This window comes from Strigops habroptila, chromosome 23 (assembly GCF_004027225.2).
Source record: "Strigops habroptila isolate Jane chromosome 23, bStrHab1.2.pri, whole genome shotgun sequence".
Taxonomy (NCBI): domain Eukaryota; kingdom Metazoa; phylum Chordata; class Aves; order Psittaciformes; family Psittacidae; genus Strigops; species Strigops habroptila.
This window is the reverse complement of record NC_044299.2, coordinates 587,983-602,219: the sequence shown is the minus strand read 5'-3', so window position 1 is coordinate 602,219 and position 14,237 is coordinate 587,983. Positions and strand designations below refer to the sequence as shown.

The following is a 14,237-nucleotide window of genomic DNA, read 5'->3' as shown; positions in this document are numbered from 1 at the left end:
CCCCTGGGAACTGAAGCGGTGCCCGGTGCCCGCGGAGCGTCCTCCGGCCCGCATGGGAGCGCTGTGTCCCCGCCGCACGGCGGGCGGACGGAAGCGGCTCCGGCGGCGGCCCGGGGCGGGTCGGCGCCTTTGTGTGAGCCGAGCCGGGATGGTGCGGGGCAGCGGCCGGGTAAGGACCCCGCCGGCCCCCGCCGCGCCCCCCGCGGGGCCCCGCTCCCAGCCCCGGGGGCCCCGCGACAACCCCCCCCGGGCCTCCCGTTACCCCCCCCCTCGGGGCCCTTCTGCTCCCACCCCCCCCCCCCCCGCGGGTCACCGCGTCCGCCGTGGTCCCTCGTTCCCCCCTCCCGCGGTCCCAGGTTCCCTCCGCGCTGCTCCCGTTCTCCTGTGGTTCCCCGGACACCCCCCGCCCCGCGGGCAGCGGAGCTTCTCTGCCCGCTCCTGGCCCCCCTTCCCTCCTCCCGCCCGGCCCGGGGGTCCCCACGCTGCCCAAGTGCAGCGTTTCCTCTGCGGAGCCTTCCTCGGCCATCTTCATCCTCCTTTGCCTCCATCACTCGTGCTCCGGGGGGGGGGACCGGCCCGTCCTCGGCTCCTCTTTGCCTCTTTCTGAGCGCAGGATAAAGCTCAGACCCCCAAAGTCCTGCTGTTGGGGTCACAGGGAGGGAAAGGTGTGGGATTGGGGATGGAGCTCCCTGGTTCTGTGTCCCCATGTGGCCCGGGACACGCTGCGAGTGGGGTGGGCACAAAGCTGGAAGGATGAGCTCAGGTGGGAATTGCTGGTGCCGTGGGACAAACAGCTTGGGAATGCTGCACAAACTGCACTAAGAGCACTGAGAGGGGCCACGTAGCAGAGAAATCCCAGGGGAGCCAGAGAAGCCGGTGTGGAGGGGAGAATTCCCACCTGGAAACCTGCTGTGAGGGTACGGGAGTGATGTGAAGCAAAGGGATGAAATGGCTGGAGGAGACCCGGAGGTGAAGCCGACCAGAGGGTAGAGCCTGAACGTCAGCCCTGAGGACAAGTGTTACCCTGGCTCGGGCAGAGGGGAATGGATGTAACAGGCACCACTTGGGGCTGGGTTCCAGGAGCTGTGAGGCAGAGGGGGCTCTATCCATGCCCAGGCAGAAGTGGGAACTTTGGACTGTTGCTGGCAGAGTAAATGGTGGTTTAGTTTGTCCCTTCACTCCCAGAGTTGGCTTTTGAAGTCCCCTGATGGGTTTTGGTCAATCTCCCTCCAAGCAGCTCCTTCTGTGGCTGCTTCTCTCGCTCATCAGGAAGGTGGGAGCTCTGAGACATGACTGGAATGTTGTTCTTTGCTTGTCAAGGTGGTACCATTCTGTGTCTCCCTCTCTCTAGAGCCCCTTGCCCTGCCAATTGCTGGATGCCAAACACCTCCTGCTCACGCAGCTGCTGAATGCGTGAAGAAGAAGCTGACCAGGAGAGGGACTCTTAGGCAGCTGCTAAGATGGGCATGAGGATCAAGCTGCACAGCACCAATCACCCCAACAACCTGCTGAAGGAACTCAACAAGTGCAGGCTCTCCGAGACCATGTGCGACGTCACCATCCTGGTGGGCACCCGCTCCTTCGCTGCACACAAGGCTGTTCTGGCCTGTGCTGCTGGCTACTTCCAGAACCTCTTCCTGAACACGGGGCTGGATGCTGCGAGGACCTACGTGGTGGATTTCATCACGCCAGCCAACTTCGAGAAGATCCTCAGCTTCGTGTATACCTCCGAGCTCTTCACAGACCTGATCAATGTGGGTGTCATATACGAGGTGGCGGAGAGGCTGGGCATGGAGGATCTGCTGAAGGCCTGTCACTCAACCTTCCCTGACTTGGAGAGCTCAGCCATCACGAAGCAACCCTCCCTGTCCATGAGCGAGGGGCGGTCGGGGCCTCTGAGCAGCACCTCGTCGGAGCAGAGCCATTCTTTGGGTGAAATCCGGAGCAGTGGGGAACATTTTGGCCCTGAAAGGAATTACATCTTGCACGGGGAAGTGGCAGGCGGCTACAAAGAGGACGAGAGGACAACGGTGAGTGAAAGCAGCCAGACTCTTCCCCTGATGCATCCACAGCAGCCTCCCAAGACAGAACAGGAATCGGATCAAGGGCAGTTCGCTCTTGCCACGAGTATGGTGACCCAGCCCATGAACATCGTTGTTCAGACCACTGCGAGCTCCTGCCAGCAGTATAAAGTCCAGAGCAATGGTGACTACAGCAAGGGCAGCTTCTTTACTGCCGATCCCTCCCTGGATGTCTCCACGGGGAGCAACTCGTGTCCCAGCAACAGCGACCACTCCAAAGAGCAGGGGTTTGGGCAGATGGATGAGCTTCAACTGGAGGATTTGGCCGAGGACGAGCTGCATTTCGAAGATGCCAGCGAAGAGCTGGGCCCATCAGAAGAAGTTATTGAGCTGAGTGACGACAGTGAAGAGGAGCTGGCCTTTGAGAATGACAGCAGGGATAGCAAGGCCATGCCCTGCCAAGTGTGCAAGAAGGTTCTGGAGCCCAACATCCAGCTGATCCGCCAGCACGCCAGAGACCACGTTGACCTGCTCACCGGGAACTGCAAGGTCTGTGAAACCCACTTCAAGGACCGGAACTCCAGGGTCACTCACGTCTTGTCCCACATCGGCATCTTCCTCTTCTCCTGTGACATGTGCGAGACCAAGTTCTTCACCCAGTGGCAGCTGACCCTGCACCGACGAGAAGGGGTCTTTGACAACAACGTCATCGTCCACCCCAGCGACCCGCTGCCGGGGAAGGTCACCATGTTTGGGGCAGGACCTGGCTCGGAGCTGGCGTGTGCTGCTTGTGGGAAGCCTTTGGCCAAAGATTTCCACACCGTCCGCAACCATATCCTGGAGCACGTGAACTTGAAAAGCCAAACGTGCAGCGTGTGTGACCAGAGGCACCTCAGCCTCTGCAGCCTGATGTGGCACACCCTGTCCCACTTGGGCATCTCGGTCTTCTCTTGCTCTGTTTGTGCCAACAGCTTTGTGGATCGGCACCTCCTGGAGAAGCACTTGGCTGTTCACCAGAACATGGAAGAGGCTCTTTTTCGGTGTCACTTCTGTGGCCAGAGCTTCAAGCTGGAAGCGGCGTATCGCTACCACGTCAGCCAGCACAAGTGTGGGAGCAGCCTGGACATCCGGCCCAGCTTTGGGGAGCGTCTCCAGCAGCAGAGCCTGCAGAAGAGGAAGCTGCCAGAGGAGTTCCTGAGTGAAGACTTGGCGCTGCCCAACCAGCCGGGCAACAGCAAATACAGCTGCAAGGTGTGCGGGAAGAGGTTTGCCCACACCAGTGAGTTCAACTACCACCGGAGGATCCACACTGGAGAGAAGCCCTACCAGTGCAAAGTGTGCCACAAGTTCTTCCGTGGTCGCTCCACCATCAAGTGCCACCTGAGGACGCACTCGGGGGCCCTCATGTACCGCTGTACTGTGTGTGGGCACTACAGCTCCACGCTCAACCTCATGAGCAAGCACATAGGCGTGCACAAAGGCAGCCTCCCCCCGGACTTCACCATCGAACAGACTTTCATGTACATCATCCATTCCAAAGACGCGGAGAAGAACCCGGATAGCTGATGGCGTGAGGCAGGGCAGGGCCAGCGAAGGAGCAACTACTAATGACAGAAGCTGTGGAGAAACTGGCACTGATTTTATTTCATGGTCAGGAGATGGAATCCTCCTTTTCTGTTTTTGTTCTCTTGGTTTTTGGCCTTTTTAGAGTGGTGGCATTGTCCGAGTTAACAGCCCGTGAGCTGCATCACTGTCCCCAAGAAGTCTGTCGTGTTTACTTACCTCTGGTCCTGTTAGAGGCCATCGAGTTCTGTGTTTTTAGCATTTCTCGCTAGGTTTTGGAATCTAGATTCTTTTCTTTCGAACCTTTTAGCCCACTTGACTAGGCTAACCCTCAGTTTGAGCTCGTCCACAAACTGATGCTGCTAAGACTTTTCACACCTGACCTCAGTAGAGAGGGACAGAGCCAGAGCAGGATGGTGCTGGACTCAAAAGAAGAGGAAAAGAAGTTAAAATAGACTCATTCTGGGCATCACTGGGGTTCTGCTGCTATTGCGAGGAGAGGAGCAAAGTCCACGTCACAGCATCAGCCTTGAGGTCCCCGTGTTGGGGAGAGGAGTGAGTGTGCACACACAGGAGGGATTCCCGGTGGGAAGCCACTGGGAGGGTGGCTGTGGCTCAAGGGCCATTCCCAGGCAGTGCTGGGGTTTCTCTGCCGTCCCCAGGACACCCTATCTCTGGAGGAGGAGGTGCAGGAGCGACACCCCCTCTGAAGACCTGGGTGGAAGGAAAGAGGCAGCAGCAGCGTGAGCAGAGGGATCCCTCCGAGAGCGGGAAGCAGGTTGGTGCTGTGGGGTCGAGGTGTTTTGTGGTGTCATAGAACCATGGAATGGTTTGGGTTGGAAGGGACCATAAAGCTCCTCCAGCTCCAACCCCCTGCCACGGGCAGGGACACCTTCCACTAGAGCAGGTTGCTCCAAGCCCCTGTGTCCAACCTGGCCTTGAACACTGCCAGGGATGGGGCAGCCACAGCTCCTCTGGGCACCCTGTGCCAGCGCCTCAGCACCCTCACAGGGAAGAGCTTCTTCCTCAGATCCAACCTGAACTTGGTCACACCTAACTTCTGCCAACCTGCAGAGCGTGCTCATGTCCCCTCGGTCCCCTCAGCTCTCCTCTGCACTGTGTGTCCCAGTGCTGGAAGCACCCGGGAGCAGCGCCGCAGATCCCGGTGGACAAGGCTGTGATGAAGCTGTTGCCTTAACTCCCCGGAAGGTACCTTCGAGGACTTCTCTCTCTGCTGCCGTGGATCACCCCCACATCCTGGACGTGCCCCACGGCAAATGGATGCTGTCGGTGCGATGTGAGTCCATCCATGCGTGGAATCAGGCTGTAAGTTCCGCAGGCACCAGCTGGGGGCTGCAGCAGAGCAGCAGCAGCACCGACGTGACCCTCCGCTCAGCCTCCTCGGCACGGTGGGTCCGGCAGCGCTTCCACCAGGAAGGGCTGGGACTGGCTTTTTCCCATGTTATCCTGCTGTGGCGCAGAGGTGGAGAGAAACAAGCGTTTCCGATGCCGCAGCGTGAGTTATGGCTGCCCTTAGGTAACTCATTCTACCTCACAAACAGGAAGCACTCAGGGCTTTCAAGCCACAGCCAGGGTAAACTGGCTCCCGTGCTCCTGCAAATGCTGTTACAAACAAAACTAGTGATTGCAAACCCTCTAAACTCATCCTCCCCTTTTCCCCTTGAGGGGACACGTTGTGGCACGGGCTGGATGCGTGGTTAGAGATTGGAATTGCCAGGGGTCGCTCCCCCCCCGCCCCACCGTTGCCTTGGGCGAGTCACTTCACCTCTATGCCTCAGTTTCCTCATCTGTAAAATGAGGGTGGTGACACTCGTGGTCCCAACCTACCTCCTGGGAGCTGCTCGTACCCACAAGGTGTAGTGAGTATTGATGCTTAATGTCCTTGGGAAGCGGCAGCCTCCAGCTTTCCCTGTTCTGGATCAGTTCCTGGACGTGGCCGGGTTGTTTTCCTCCTGTTGCAGCCTTCCCCATCGAAAGCAAGCTTCCCTTTAGCCCCATCCCTGTCGCAGGCCTGTGAAACAAGCTCTAGAGCAATACAAGTAGTGGGAAGCAGGAATGTGGGTGCCAAGGGGGAGCGGTGCTGGTGGCCCCGGTGGTTTGCAGAGCACATCCCATCGGAGGCATCTGAGAGAGAGTTGGAGGGTGTTGAATTAGGGGTGTTAAACTGGGCTTGTCCTGCCCCTGGAGCCTGTTCCAGAGGGGAGGCACTGAAGCTATTGCCAAACCCAGAGCTCTGGTTGCCCAACTCCGGTCTCGTGATGCCAGTGAGCTGCCAGGCTGCGATCTGTGATGTCTCCCTGGTCTGAGGAGGCATCTTTAGCTTTGTGGTGTGAAGTTGGGGAGGTTTGAAGTCATTTTGAGGACAGGGGGTGCTCTAGGAAGGGGTAGGAGCCGATGGTGCTTTGCTGGAGGCTCCTCTGAGATGTCTTTCCTTGTCCTGGTGTAGACAGGAACGGATGGGACCTGCTCTGCTCTGGAGGTTGCTATGAAGGATGTGAGGGGGACACACAAGGTTTGGGGAGAGCCAAGTCCTTAAAGCCTTGAGACCCTCTGAGCATGTCCCAGAAGCTGCGATGAGCTTTGGGATGGGTTATGGAGCTGCGGTGGCGTCTCAGCCCTGGAGCTGACAAAGCTGTGAAGCAAAAGCCTTTTGTGCACATAAACCAAATAGAAGCTTTTACACTGAAACACTAATGGGCAAAGCAAGCCCAGCTCTGGACACAGGGACAGGAAAGCAGGAGCCCCCGCCGGGTTCTGCCCCTTGGTTTTGGTTGTGGGGACAGGGAGAGTGCTCGGACCCCTCGTGCTTGTGTCTTGGATTCTTTCCTGTGTTCGAATGAACCATTCCCACGTGGAACATCCTGGATTTCAGCGAGTCCCGTCTGTGGAGGGGATGTGGGGACGGATCTGGACCCCAATGGGGTCCCCAGACCCAGCCAGCCTGGCTGGGAGCTCCAGTGTTCCTGCGGGATGACACTTACCTACCTCGCCTGGGGCAGCCGGGAGGTGCTTTGGGATCCTCAGGCTCCAAGAGGGAATTGCAGAGGGAGAGGCTTTGCTGTGCAGAGAGCAGCCAGGAAACCCCGGCACAAACCCCCCCTCCACAAGGCTTCGAGAGGGGTTTTACTCTGATTTCTAAGCCACAATTCAGTTGGATTCTCCCCTTTCTCAACAGATCCAGGTCTCTTAATGAAGCAGAAGAAAGACAAAAGAGTTGAGTTGCTGTCTAACCTTTCTGTTAAGTTAATAGTAGGTACTGACCTCCTGATATTTAAGTGTTTACTATCTATTTGCTGTAAAGTTTTGTATATTTTGTAAACTTCCCTCCCTCCCCCCCCCCCCAAGCAGTAGATGTCTACAATGGTTGTACATCGGGTTCTTTTCTACTCCATTGGTCAGCACAAAGTGTGGTTTTTATTTAGAATAATAAAATGGAAAACGTTGACCTCTTGTTCCTGGCTTCTTTCAGACAACTCAATGTGTCTCTCTATGCACAGGGGCATTCCTGGCTCCTCGGGAGCGCCTGGGAAGCACGTGAGCCATTCCTGGTATCCTGCTCCTGTGCTGTGCTCTGCAGGATTCATGGCATGGCTCCAGGGCCTCTTCCTCTGGCACAAGGAGGACAGAACCCGGTGGCTGGTTCCTCGGCGGGTTGGGAGCTGAACCCTCCTTAGAAACCATGGAGGAACCAGGTTTGTGTTCCTTGATCAGCCCTTTCCACGCAGCCAGTGCTGTGTGTCAGCGAGACCTGGAGCGTGGCAGGCTCGGAGCGGTTGCCTGGCAAAGCAAACACTGTTGGCATTTGAGAGCTGCTTTAGCTTCATCCCAGCACTGAAAATTCCTGCTCGGGTCGGGGTGACCTGCTCGGGCAGAGCTTCCGTATGGAGCCAGGCTGAGAACATTGGGGCTGGAGAAGAGAAGCTGCGTGGAGACCTCAGAGCAGCTTCCAGGGTCTGGAGGGGGCTACAAGGATGCTGGAGAGGGACCTTCAGCAGGGATGGAGCGATAGGACAAGGGGTGATGGGTTTAAACTGAAACAGGGGAAGCTCAGGTTGGAGATAAGGAAGAAGTTCTTCCCTATGAGGGTGGTGGGACACTGGAATGGGTTGAACGGGGAAGGTTTGGCTGCCCCATCCCTGGCAGTGTTCAAGGCCAGGTTGGACACAGGGGCTTGGAGCAACCTGCTCTAGTGGAAGGTGTTGGAACTGGGTGATCTTAAGGTCCTTTCCACCCCAAACCATTCCGTGGTTCTATGATTCCTTGTGGGACAGGTCACCATGGCTGGTGGTCCAGGCTAACCTAAAGGAGCCCGTGGCAGCTTTACCCTAAGGGGTGGTGGAGGCTTTCAAGGGAGACTGAGGGACCCAGCTAAAGGACTTGCTGGGCTTCAAGCCCAGATCCCTGTGTGGGGCTTTAGGAGGGTTTATTTGAGGCCACTCTGGCCCTGAGGTCTGTGAGTGAAGCTGCAGGTACATGAGGAGAAGTTTGTTCTTATAAAAAGAAGAAAGTTTATTAGGTCAAATACCAGATTTTACATGTTCAAACTTGAATATATTGTCCTGGTTATGGCACACATCGAGTGTCTGGTTACTGATCTTCCATTTCTTCATTGGGATTGGCATTAGCAGAAGGGAAGGTTCAGGATCAGAGCTGGGGCTCATGTTGGTGTGAAGCTGCTTCACATTCACTGGTTTTGGGGCTTTGCCTTGTGCTCAGGATGGTGATGGGGATGAAGGTGCTGGGACAGTGCAGATCCCCAAGGCCAGCCTCTGCCCCAGGGGCTCACAGTCTAAGTAGCTCTACGCTTACAAGATGTGAAACTGGGGGTAAGGAACATAAGGAAGAGGAACGGCGCGAGTTGCTCCCTGAGCAGGACACTGGGATGTGAACAGGGACTGGAGCGACAGGACAGGAGGTGATGGGTTTAAGCTGAAACAGGGGAAGTTCAGGTTGGAGACAAGGAAGAAGCTCGTCCCTGTGAGAGTGGTGGGACACTGGCACATGTTGCCCAAAGAAGTGGTCAATGCTCCATCCCTGGCAGTGTTCAAGGCCAGGTTGGACATGGTCTAGTGTGAGGCATCCCTGCCCATGGCAGGGGGTTGCAACTGGGTGATCTTGAGGTCCTTTCCAACCCAAACCGTTCCATGATTCTATGTCTAAGGGAACCAGCTTCATCCCCAGCCACAGCACATCTCGTGTCTATGAGATGGATTTGGCTTCTGCTCTCAGCCTGGCAGCAAGAGGGAACATCTCAGTGCAGGCAGGCAGTGATTTACCCTGTCAACAGCAGAGCTGCTCCCGGTGATAACGCAGCGCCCGTGTTAACCCCTGGCCATGGGCTTCTCCCGCATATCCCGGGATATCCTGCTCCCCACCCTGCGCCGCCACATCCTGTCCCTGGATTTGCTTACGCTTTGCTCTTTTAAAGACGTGTTTCTGGAGCAGCTCAAGGCCTTTGGTAGATTTATGGCCTCACAACGAGCGCCGCTCCTTCACCTTCCCTGCCGAGGGCTTGACCCGCAGCACGTGACGGCGGAACCCGGACAATGATGAACTTTCTCCGGATGCTCCGGTTTCTTACACGGCCAAACCCCACGTTCCAGCTCTCAGGAATTCTGTGTTCCCACAGGGGATGCTTGCATCAAAAGGAGCCACCGGAGGCTGTTTAGATGCTTGGAAACACAACGAGTGGCCTTAAAACCTGCCCAGAGATGCTGTGGAGGAGGTTGGTTGCAGAACACAGAGTGGGAACCCCACCTCTGTGGCCATGCCTGGTCAAACCCAGCTTTAACCATCACTAGTTTACTGCTGGGTTTGCTCTCAGCAAGCTGCTGGTCCCAAATCCTTCCTCCCCTGGTTGAAGCTCAGCCCCTTGGGGTCACGTCGCCTCCATCTCTGTACAATCAGGCTTTGAGTCCTTTGCTGGGCATGGGGAGCGTGTTCCAAAGGAATTAATTCCCTCCGTCCTGCTGGGGTTGGCATCACGGCAGAGGGGCAGCATCCAGGGCTTGTGTGTGGGGAATGGTTGGACTTGATGGTCTTTAAGGTCTCTTCCAACGCAGCTGATTCTATGATTCTACGGTTCTATGATTATGACTCTATGATTCTATGACAGTCAGGGGCTGAAGAAAGACTTGTGAAGGGAAAGGATTTGTGTGCCCATGGCTGGGGGGGGGACATGGGTCAGGTCCCAAGGGCTGGGCTTGTGTTCAGACTGCTGAGTAAAGCACTTCAGCTCTGCAAGTGTTTCTGTCGGGCAACAGGAAGGATCTCTTTCTCTTATTCTTTCTGTCGCTAAGTAGATGGGATGCAGCAGCACAGCAGAGGCAAAATGTCTGTAGCTCCCCACACCACCTCAGTCCACATTTAGCCCCCAGCCCTGCTCCAGAGCACAGGAGGTGACCAGCCAAGAAGTGTTTAAGAGCAAAGAGTCCTCTTATCACCAAGGGAAAACCAACCTTACCGACCTCAGTGCTGAGCAGGAGAGTCCGATCCCCTTTAGTTGGGAGGGTTGTTGTCCTTTGCGATGACTATGGAGTGCTGCGTGGTGGAGGAGGAGTTGTCTGCGCCCTTCTGGTTGCCCTGGTCCTTGGGGATGTACTTGACCACGGCAGAGATGAGCTTGCTGCGGAAGTTCTTGCTGAGGAAGTTGTAGAGGATTGGGTTGATGACACAGTGGAGCAGCGTGAAGCAGTCGATGATGTCGTAGAAGAAGTAGAGGAAGTGGGCGAAGGTGCAGTGGAGGATGATGTGGTTGCCATCGAGGGTGAGCAGCGTGAGCATGATGTGGAAGGGCAGCCAGCTGACGAGGAAGACGAGGATATAGGCGTAGATGAGCAGACAGTGCTTCCTGCTCTCCGGCTTGGTGCGCTTGATGAACCTGGCCGTCAGGACGTTGAAAACGGTGATGATGGGGAAGGGGATGACGAACCCAATGGTGGTGGTGGCCAAGCTGACCGCCAGCGCCCACTCGTCGTAGGTCTCGAAGGGGGCCATGAAGATGCAGATGGGCTCCCCGGTGTTGACCAGCTGCATGTGGGTGACCTCCAGGAATGGGATCGCTGCTGCCAAGAGCCAACTGCAGGCGCAGACAATGCGGCGAGCGCGGTGCTGGTGCTTGCGCCAGAAGAGGGAGGAGCTGGTCAGGGACACGTAGCGGTCCACGCTCAGGCAGGTGAGGAAGAAGATGCTGGCGTACATGTTGGCGAAGTAGAAGTAGTGCGTGAAGCGGCAGAGGAAGCTGCCCCAGAGCCAAGTGTAATCCAGCATCACCTCCAGCATCCAGATGGGCAGCGAGAGCAGCACTCCCAGGTCAGCAATGGCCATGTTGATGATGTAGAGGTTGACCAAGCTCTTGTTGCCCCGTGTCTGCCAGTTGACCCAGATGACGAGGAGGTTCTCCACCAAGCCCACCACGAAGATGACGAGGTAAAGGATGAAGAGGATCACCCGCTTGACGTTCTCATCCAGGCTGAACTCGCAGAAGGTGTAGGTGTAGTTCAGGAGGTGGAAGAGCTCGGACCAGTTGTGGTAGTCCTTGTACTCGTTCAGGAGCGTGTGGGTCTCGGTGGGGGCAGTGGTCACCTCGGCCATCCTGGTAGCTGCAAGGGAAGGGAAAGCTGTGGCTTAGCACCGGCTGTGCTGGGGACAACGGAGCAGAGGGATGAAGGATGGTGGCAGCACCCCGAGGCTCCACAGCGTCGGTCACTGCAGAAGCAGAGGTGACAACCCAGGACAGCAGCCCCCCCCCAAGCCCTGGTGTGTGGATGCTCCTGTTGGGAGCCGCTGGGACTTCCAAGTAGGTGACAAAACCATAAGCTGAAGGGAAATGCAGTTGACCTGAACATCCTTTAATTGCCTCAAGCTGCATCCGCGCAGCAAAGACATCACAGACCCCATCCAGCCTCACAACACCAAGTGTTCCCCCGGGAAAGCCGGAGCGTGCCAAGCTTGGAACCAGGAGTCCCCCACTCATCATCAACCCTCCAATACCCACCCAAGCCCGAAACCACACAGATGGGGTCTGGAGCCCCCCGTCCCCGTTGCTCCTCACCTTGCTGCAGGTCCTGGGAGAGGTGCTGGCACAGATGGATGCTGTTGGCTGTGGATGCAGCTCCGGGATCCTCCCTGCTCGGCTGCTCGGGCGCCTCTGGGGCAGTGGAGCCGCGGCACAGAGCTCGGGGTGGGCTTGTTGGCTGCTTCCCAGCAGGAAATGACCATCGTGGTCCGACATCCTGCGGCAGCCCAAGCGCGGGTGACACTTGACTTGATTCCCAGCCCCGGCGCTCCGCTCCCGTTTGATCTCGCTGCTGGGAATGGTGTCCATGTGGAAGCTGCAGGTGCCTGGGGATGGAGCAGGGCTCCCCCGGCAGCTCCCCTCCATCAGCGCTCCTCTCTCGGGGGGTGGATCCTGCTCTGGTCCTGCTGTGGCTGCGGGTAGGAAGGGAAAACACATCCCTTGGGATGGAGCTGGGTCCTCCTGCAGCTCTTAAACCAAGGGTGGGTTAAGGCATCAGTGGCCTTGATGCTCGCATGGTGCTGGGGTGAGCTCAAGGCTTCTTATTGGGGGCGAAAGGGCTGAAAGCTGAACATCAGATGCAGATGCCAATGGCCATTGAAGCGCCTCTGCGCTTAGTCACGGAGCAGTGATTGATGGCTGCTTTGGCAGGGGAAGGGAGGGGGCTTGAGCCTTGCCCCGGCGCTGGGGAGGGGGCCGATAGCACCAAATACTGCACCAAGCTGCAAGTTGTGTGGAACAATGGCAGGAAATCTCCTTTTCGAGCGCGGACGAGACTTTGTGCTCAACAAGCGGCTCGGAAGGAAGCACGAGGGCACTGATAAGTCAGGGCTCACAACAACAGCGCGGTGCCGCTGACCCCGGCGCGCGGGTACCCGGCCCCGGCGGGGACCAGGCCCTGGGCTGCAAACAGGAACTCGCCTCTTTGTGCTCACCCTGAGCGTTTCGGCTCAATGGGGAGCGTTTTGGCCCAATAGGGAGCATTTCAGCTCAATAGAGAGCGTTTTGGCTCAAGAGGGAGCATTTCAGCTCAATAGAGAGCGTTTTGGCTCAATAGGGAGCATTTTAGCTCAATAAGGAGCGTTTTGGCTCAGTGGGGAGTGTTTTGGCCCAACAGGGAGCGTTTCAGCTCCATAGGGAGCTTTTTGGCCCAACAGGGAGCGTTTTGGCCCAACAGGGAGCGTTTTGGCTCAACAGGGAGCGTTTCAGCTCCATAGGGAGCTTTTTGGCCCAATAGTGAGTGTTTCAGCTCAATAGGGAGCATTTTGGCTCAATAGGGAATGTTTTACCTCAACAGGGAGCGTTTTACCTCAACAGGGAGCATTTTGGCTCAACAGGGAGCGTTTTACCTCAACAGGGAGCATTTTGGCTCAACAGGGAGCGTTTTACCTCAACAGGGAGCGTTTTACCTCAACAGGGAGCGTTTCAGGCCATTGAGGAGCGTTTCGGGTCAGCAGTGGGGATCTGTGGTTCTCCTGCCCTTTCCTCCCGGGGCAGCCAATGCCGGGATGCTGCAGGAGGGATGTGGGCACAGGGTGTCCCTGGGAGCTGGGGGACACGTGGTGCTGTAACATGCTGTGTGAGGGCCGCAGGGGGTGTCTCACTGGTTTCCAAAGCCCCGCAGGGTGTTTAGGGAAGCTTTCTTGCCTGGGTAACGCAGCTTGCGCAAGGGTCCTGTGTGTTGTCCTGCTGCAGCACCCACGGGGTGGCTTGGTCTCACATGGGCTCAGCACGTGCGGGAGCGAGGGTGCTGCTGACACTGCTCCAGCATCAGGGACCTAATCCCCTGCTCTGATCACTGCTCAGCCCTTAATGATGGGTATGGAGGATGCAGGAGGCGCCGTGCGCAGCATCACGGGTAGTGATGGGACCAGTCGAGCCCATCCTCTGGCAGCAGAGCTGGGACCTGAGCACACCCTGTGCCACAACACGGGACCCACAGGAGCTGCTCTTGGCATCTGGGTGGGCAGGGGGGGGTCAGCCCATTCTGGTGTGCTGGGGATGCTGAGGCCACATGGAGACGTCCCCAAGGGTCTCCAGGTAATGGTGGCCGTGGGTCTCTTGAAGCCGTTCACGCTGTCGCAGGGTCCATCATCCCGTCTGGAAGCTGCTGGGTGTGATGATGGAGACTTGGCATTCCAAAAGAGGGCCACGAGGATGAGCAGGGGCTGGAGCAGCTCCCGTGTGGAGCCAGGCTGAGAACGTTGGGGCTGGAGAAGAGAAGCTGCGTGGAGAGCTCAGAGCAGCTTCCAGGGGCTGAAGGGGGCTACAAGGATGCTGGAGAGGGACCTTCATCAGGGCCTGGAGCGACAGGACAAGGGGTGATGGGTTCAAACTGAAACAGGGGAAGCTCAGGTTGGAGATAAGGAAGTTTTTCCCTGTGAGGGTGCTGGGACACTGGGATGGGTTGAACAGAGAAGCTGTGGCTGCCCCATCCCTGGCAGTGTTTGAGGCCAGGTTGGAGCAACCTGCTCTAGTGTGAGGCATCCCTGTCCATGGCAGGGGGTTGGAACTGGACGATCTTAAGCTCCTTTCCAACCCAACCCATTCCAGGATTCTATGATCTTGTGCCTGGCCAGGGAGCACCCATCACCCCAAGAGCTGATGCCCTGTGG

General features: G+C 57.3%; 2 protein-coding genes across 2 annotated transcripts; one reads left to right on the top strand and one right to left on the bottom strand.

Annotated features, from left to right (window-relative positions):
* The first annotated feature begins 85 nt into the window (after positions 1–85).
* On the top strand, positions 86–3,744 carry ZBTB39 (zinc finger and BTB domain containing 39). Its single transcript, XM_030510524.1, has 2 exons — positions 86–169; positions 1,352–3,744. Exon 2 carries the CDS (start codon positions 1,461–1,463, stop codon positions 3,585–3,587), a length of 2,127 nt encoding a protein of 708 aa, XP_030366384.1. The 5' UTR covers positions 86–169; positions 1,352–1,460; the 3' UTR covers positions 3,588–3,744.
* A 4,349-nt stretch (positions 3,745–8,093) lies between these two features.
* On the bottom strand, positions 8,094–11,793 carry GPR182 (G protein-coupled receptor 182). The gene is made up of 2 exons (XM_030510536.1): positions 11,659–11,793; positions 8,094–11,206 (listed from the first exon to the last, which is right to left on the bottom strand). The coding sequence occupies exon 2, from the start codon at positions 11,196–11,198 to the stop codon at positions 10,104–10,106; it is 1,095 nt and encodes a 364-aa protein (XP_030366396.1). The 5' UTR covers positions 11,199–11,206; positions 11,659–11,793; the 3' UTR covers positions 8,094–10,103.
* Between the last annotated feature and the right edge of the window lie 2,444 nt (positions 11,794–14,237).

What these genes read in the sequence shown, in the direction of transcription:
- ZBTB39 (XM_030510524.1), top strand. Translation starts at nt 1,461, where the DNA reads ATGGGCATGAGGATCAAGCTGCACAGCACCAATCACCCCAACAACCTG.
- GPR182 (XM_030510536.1), bottom strand. Translation starts at nt 11,198, where the DNA reads ATGGCCGAGGTGACCACTGCCCCCACCGAGACCCACACGCTCCTGAAC.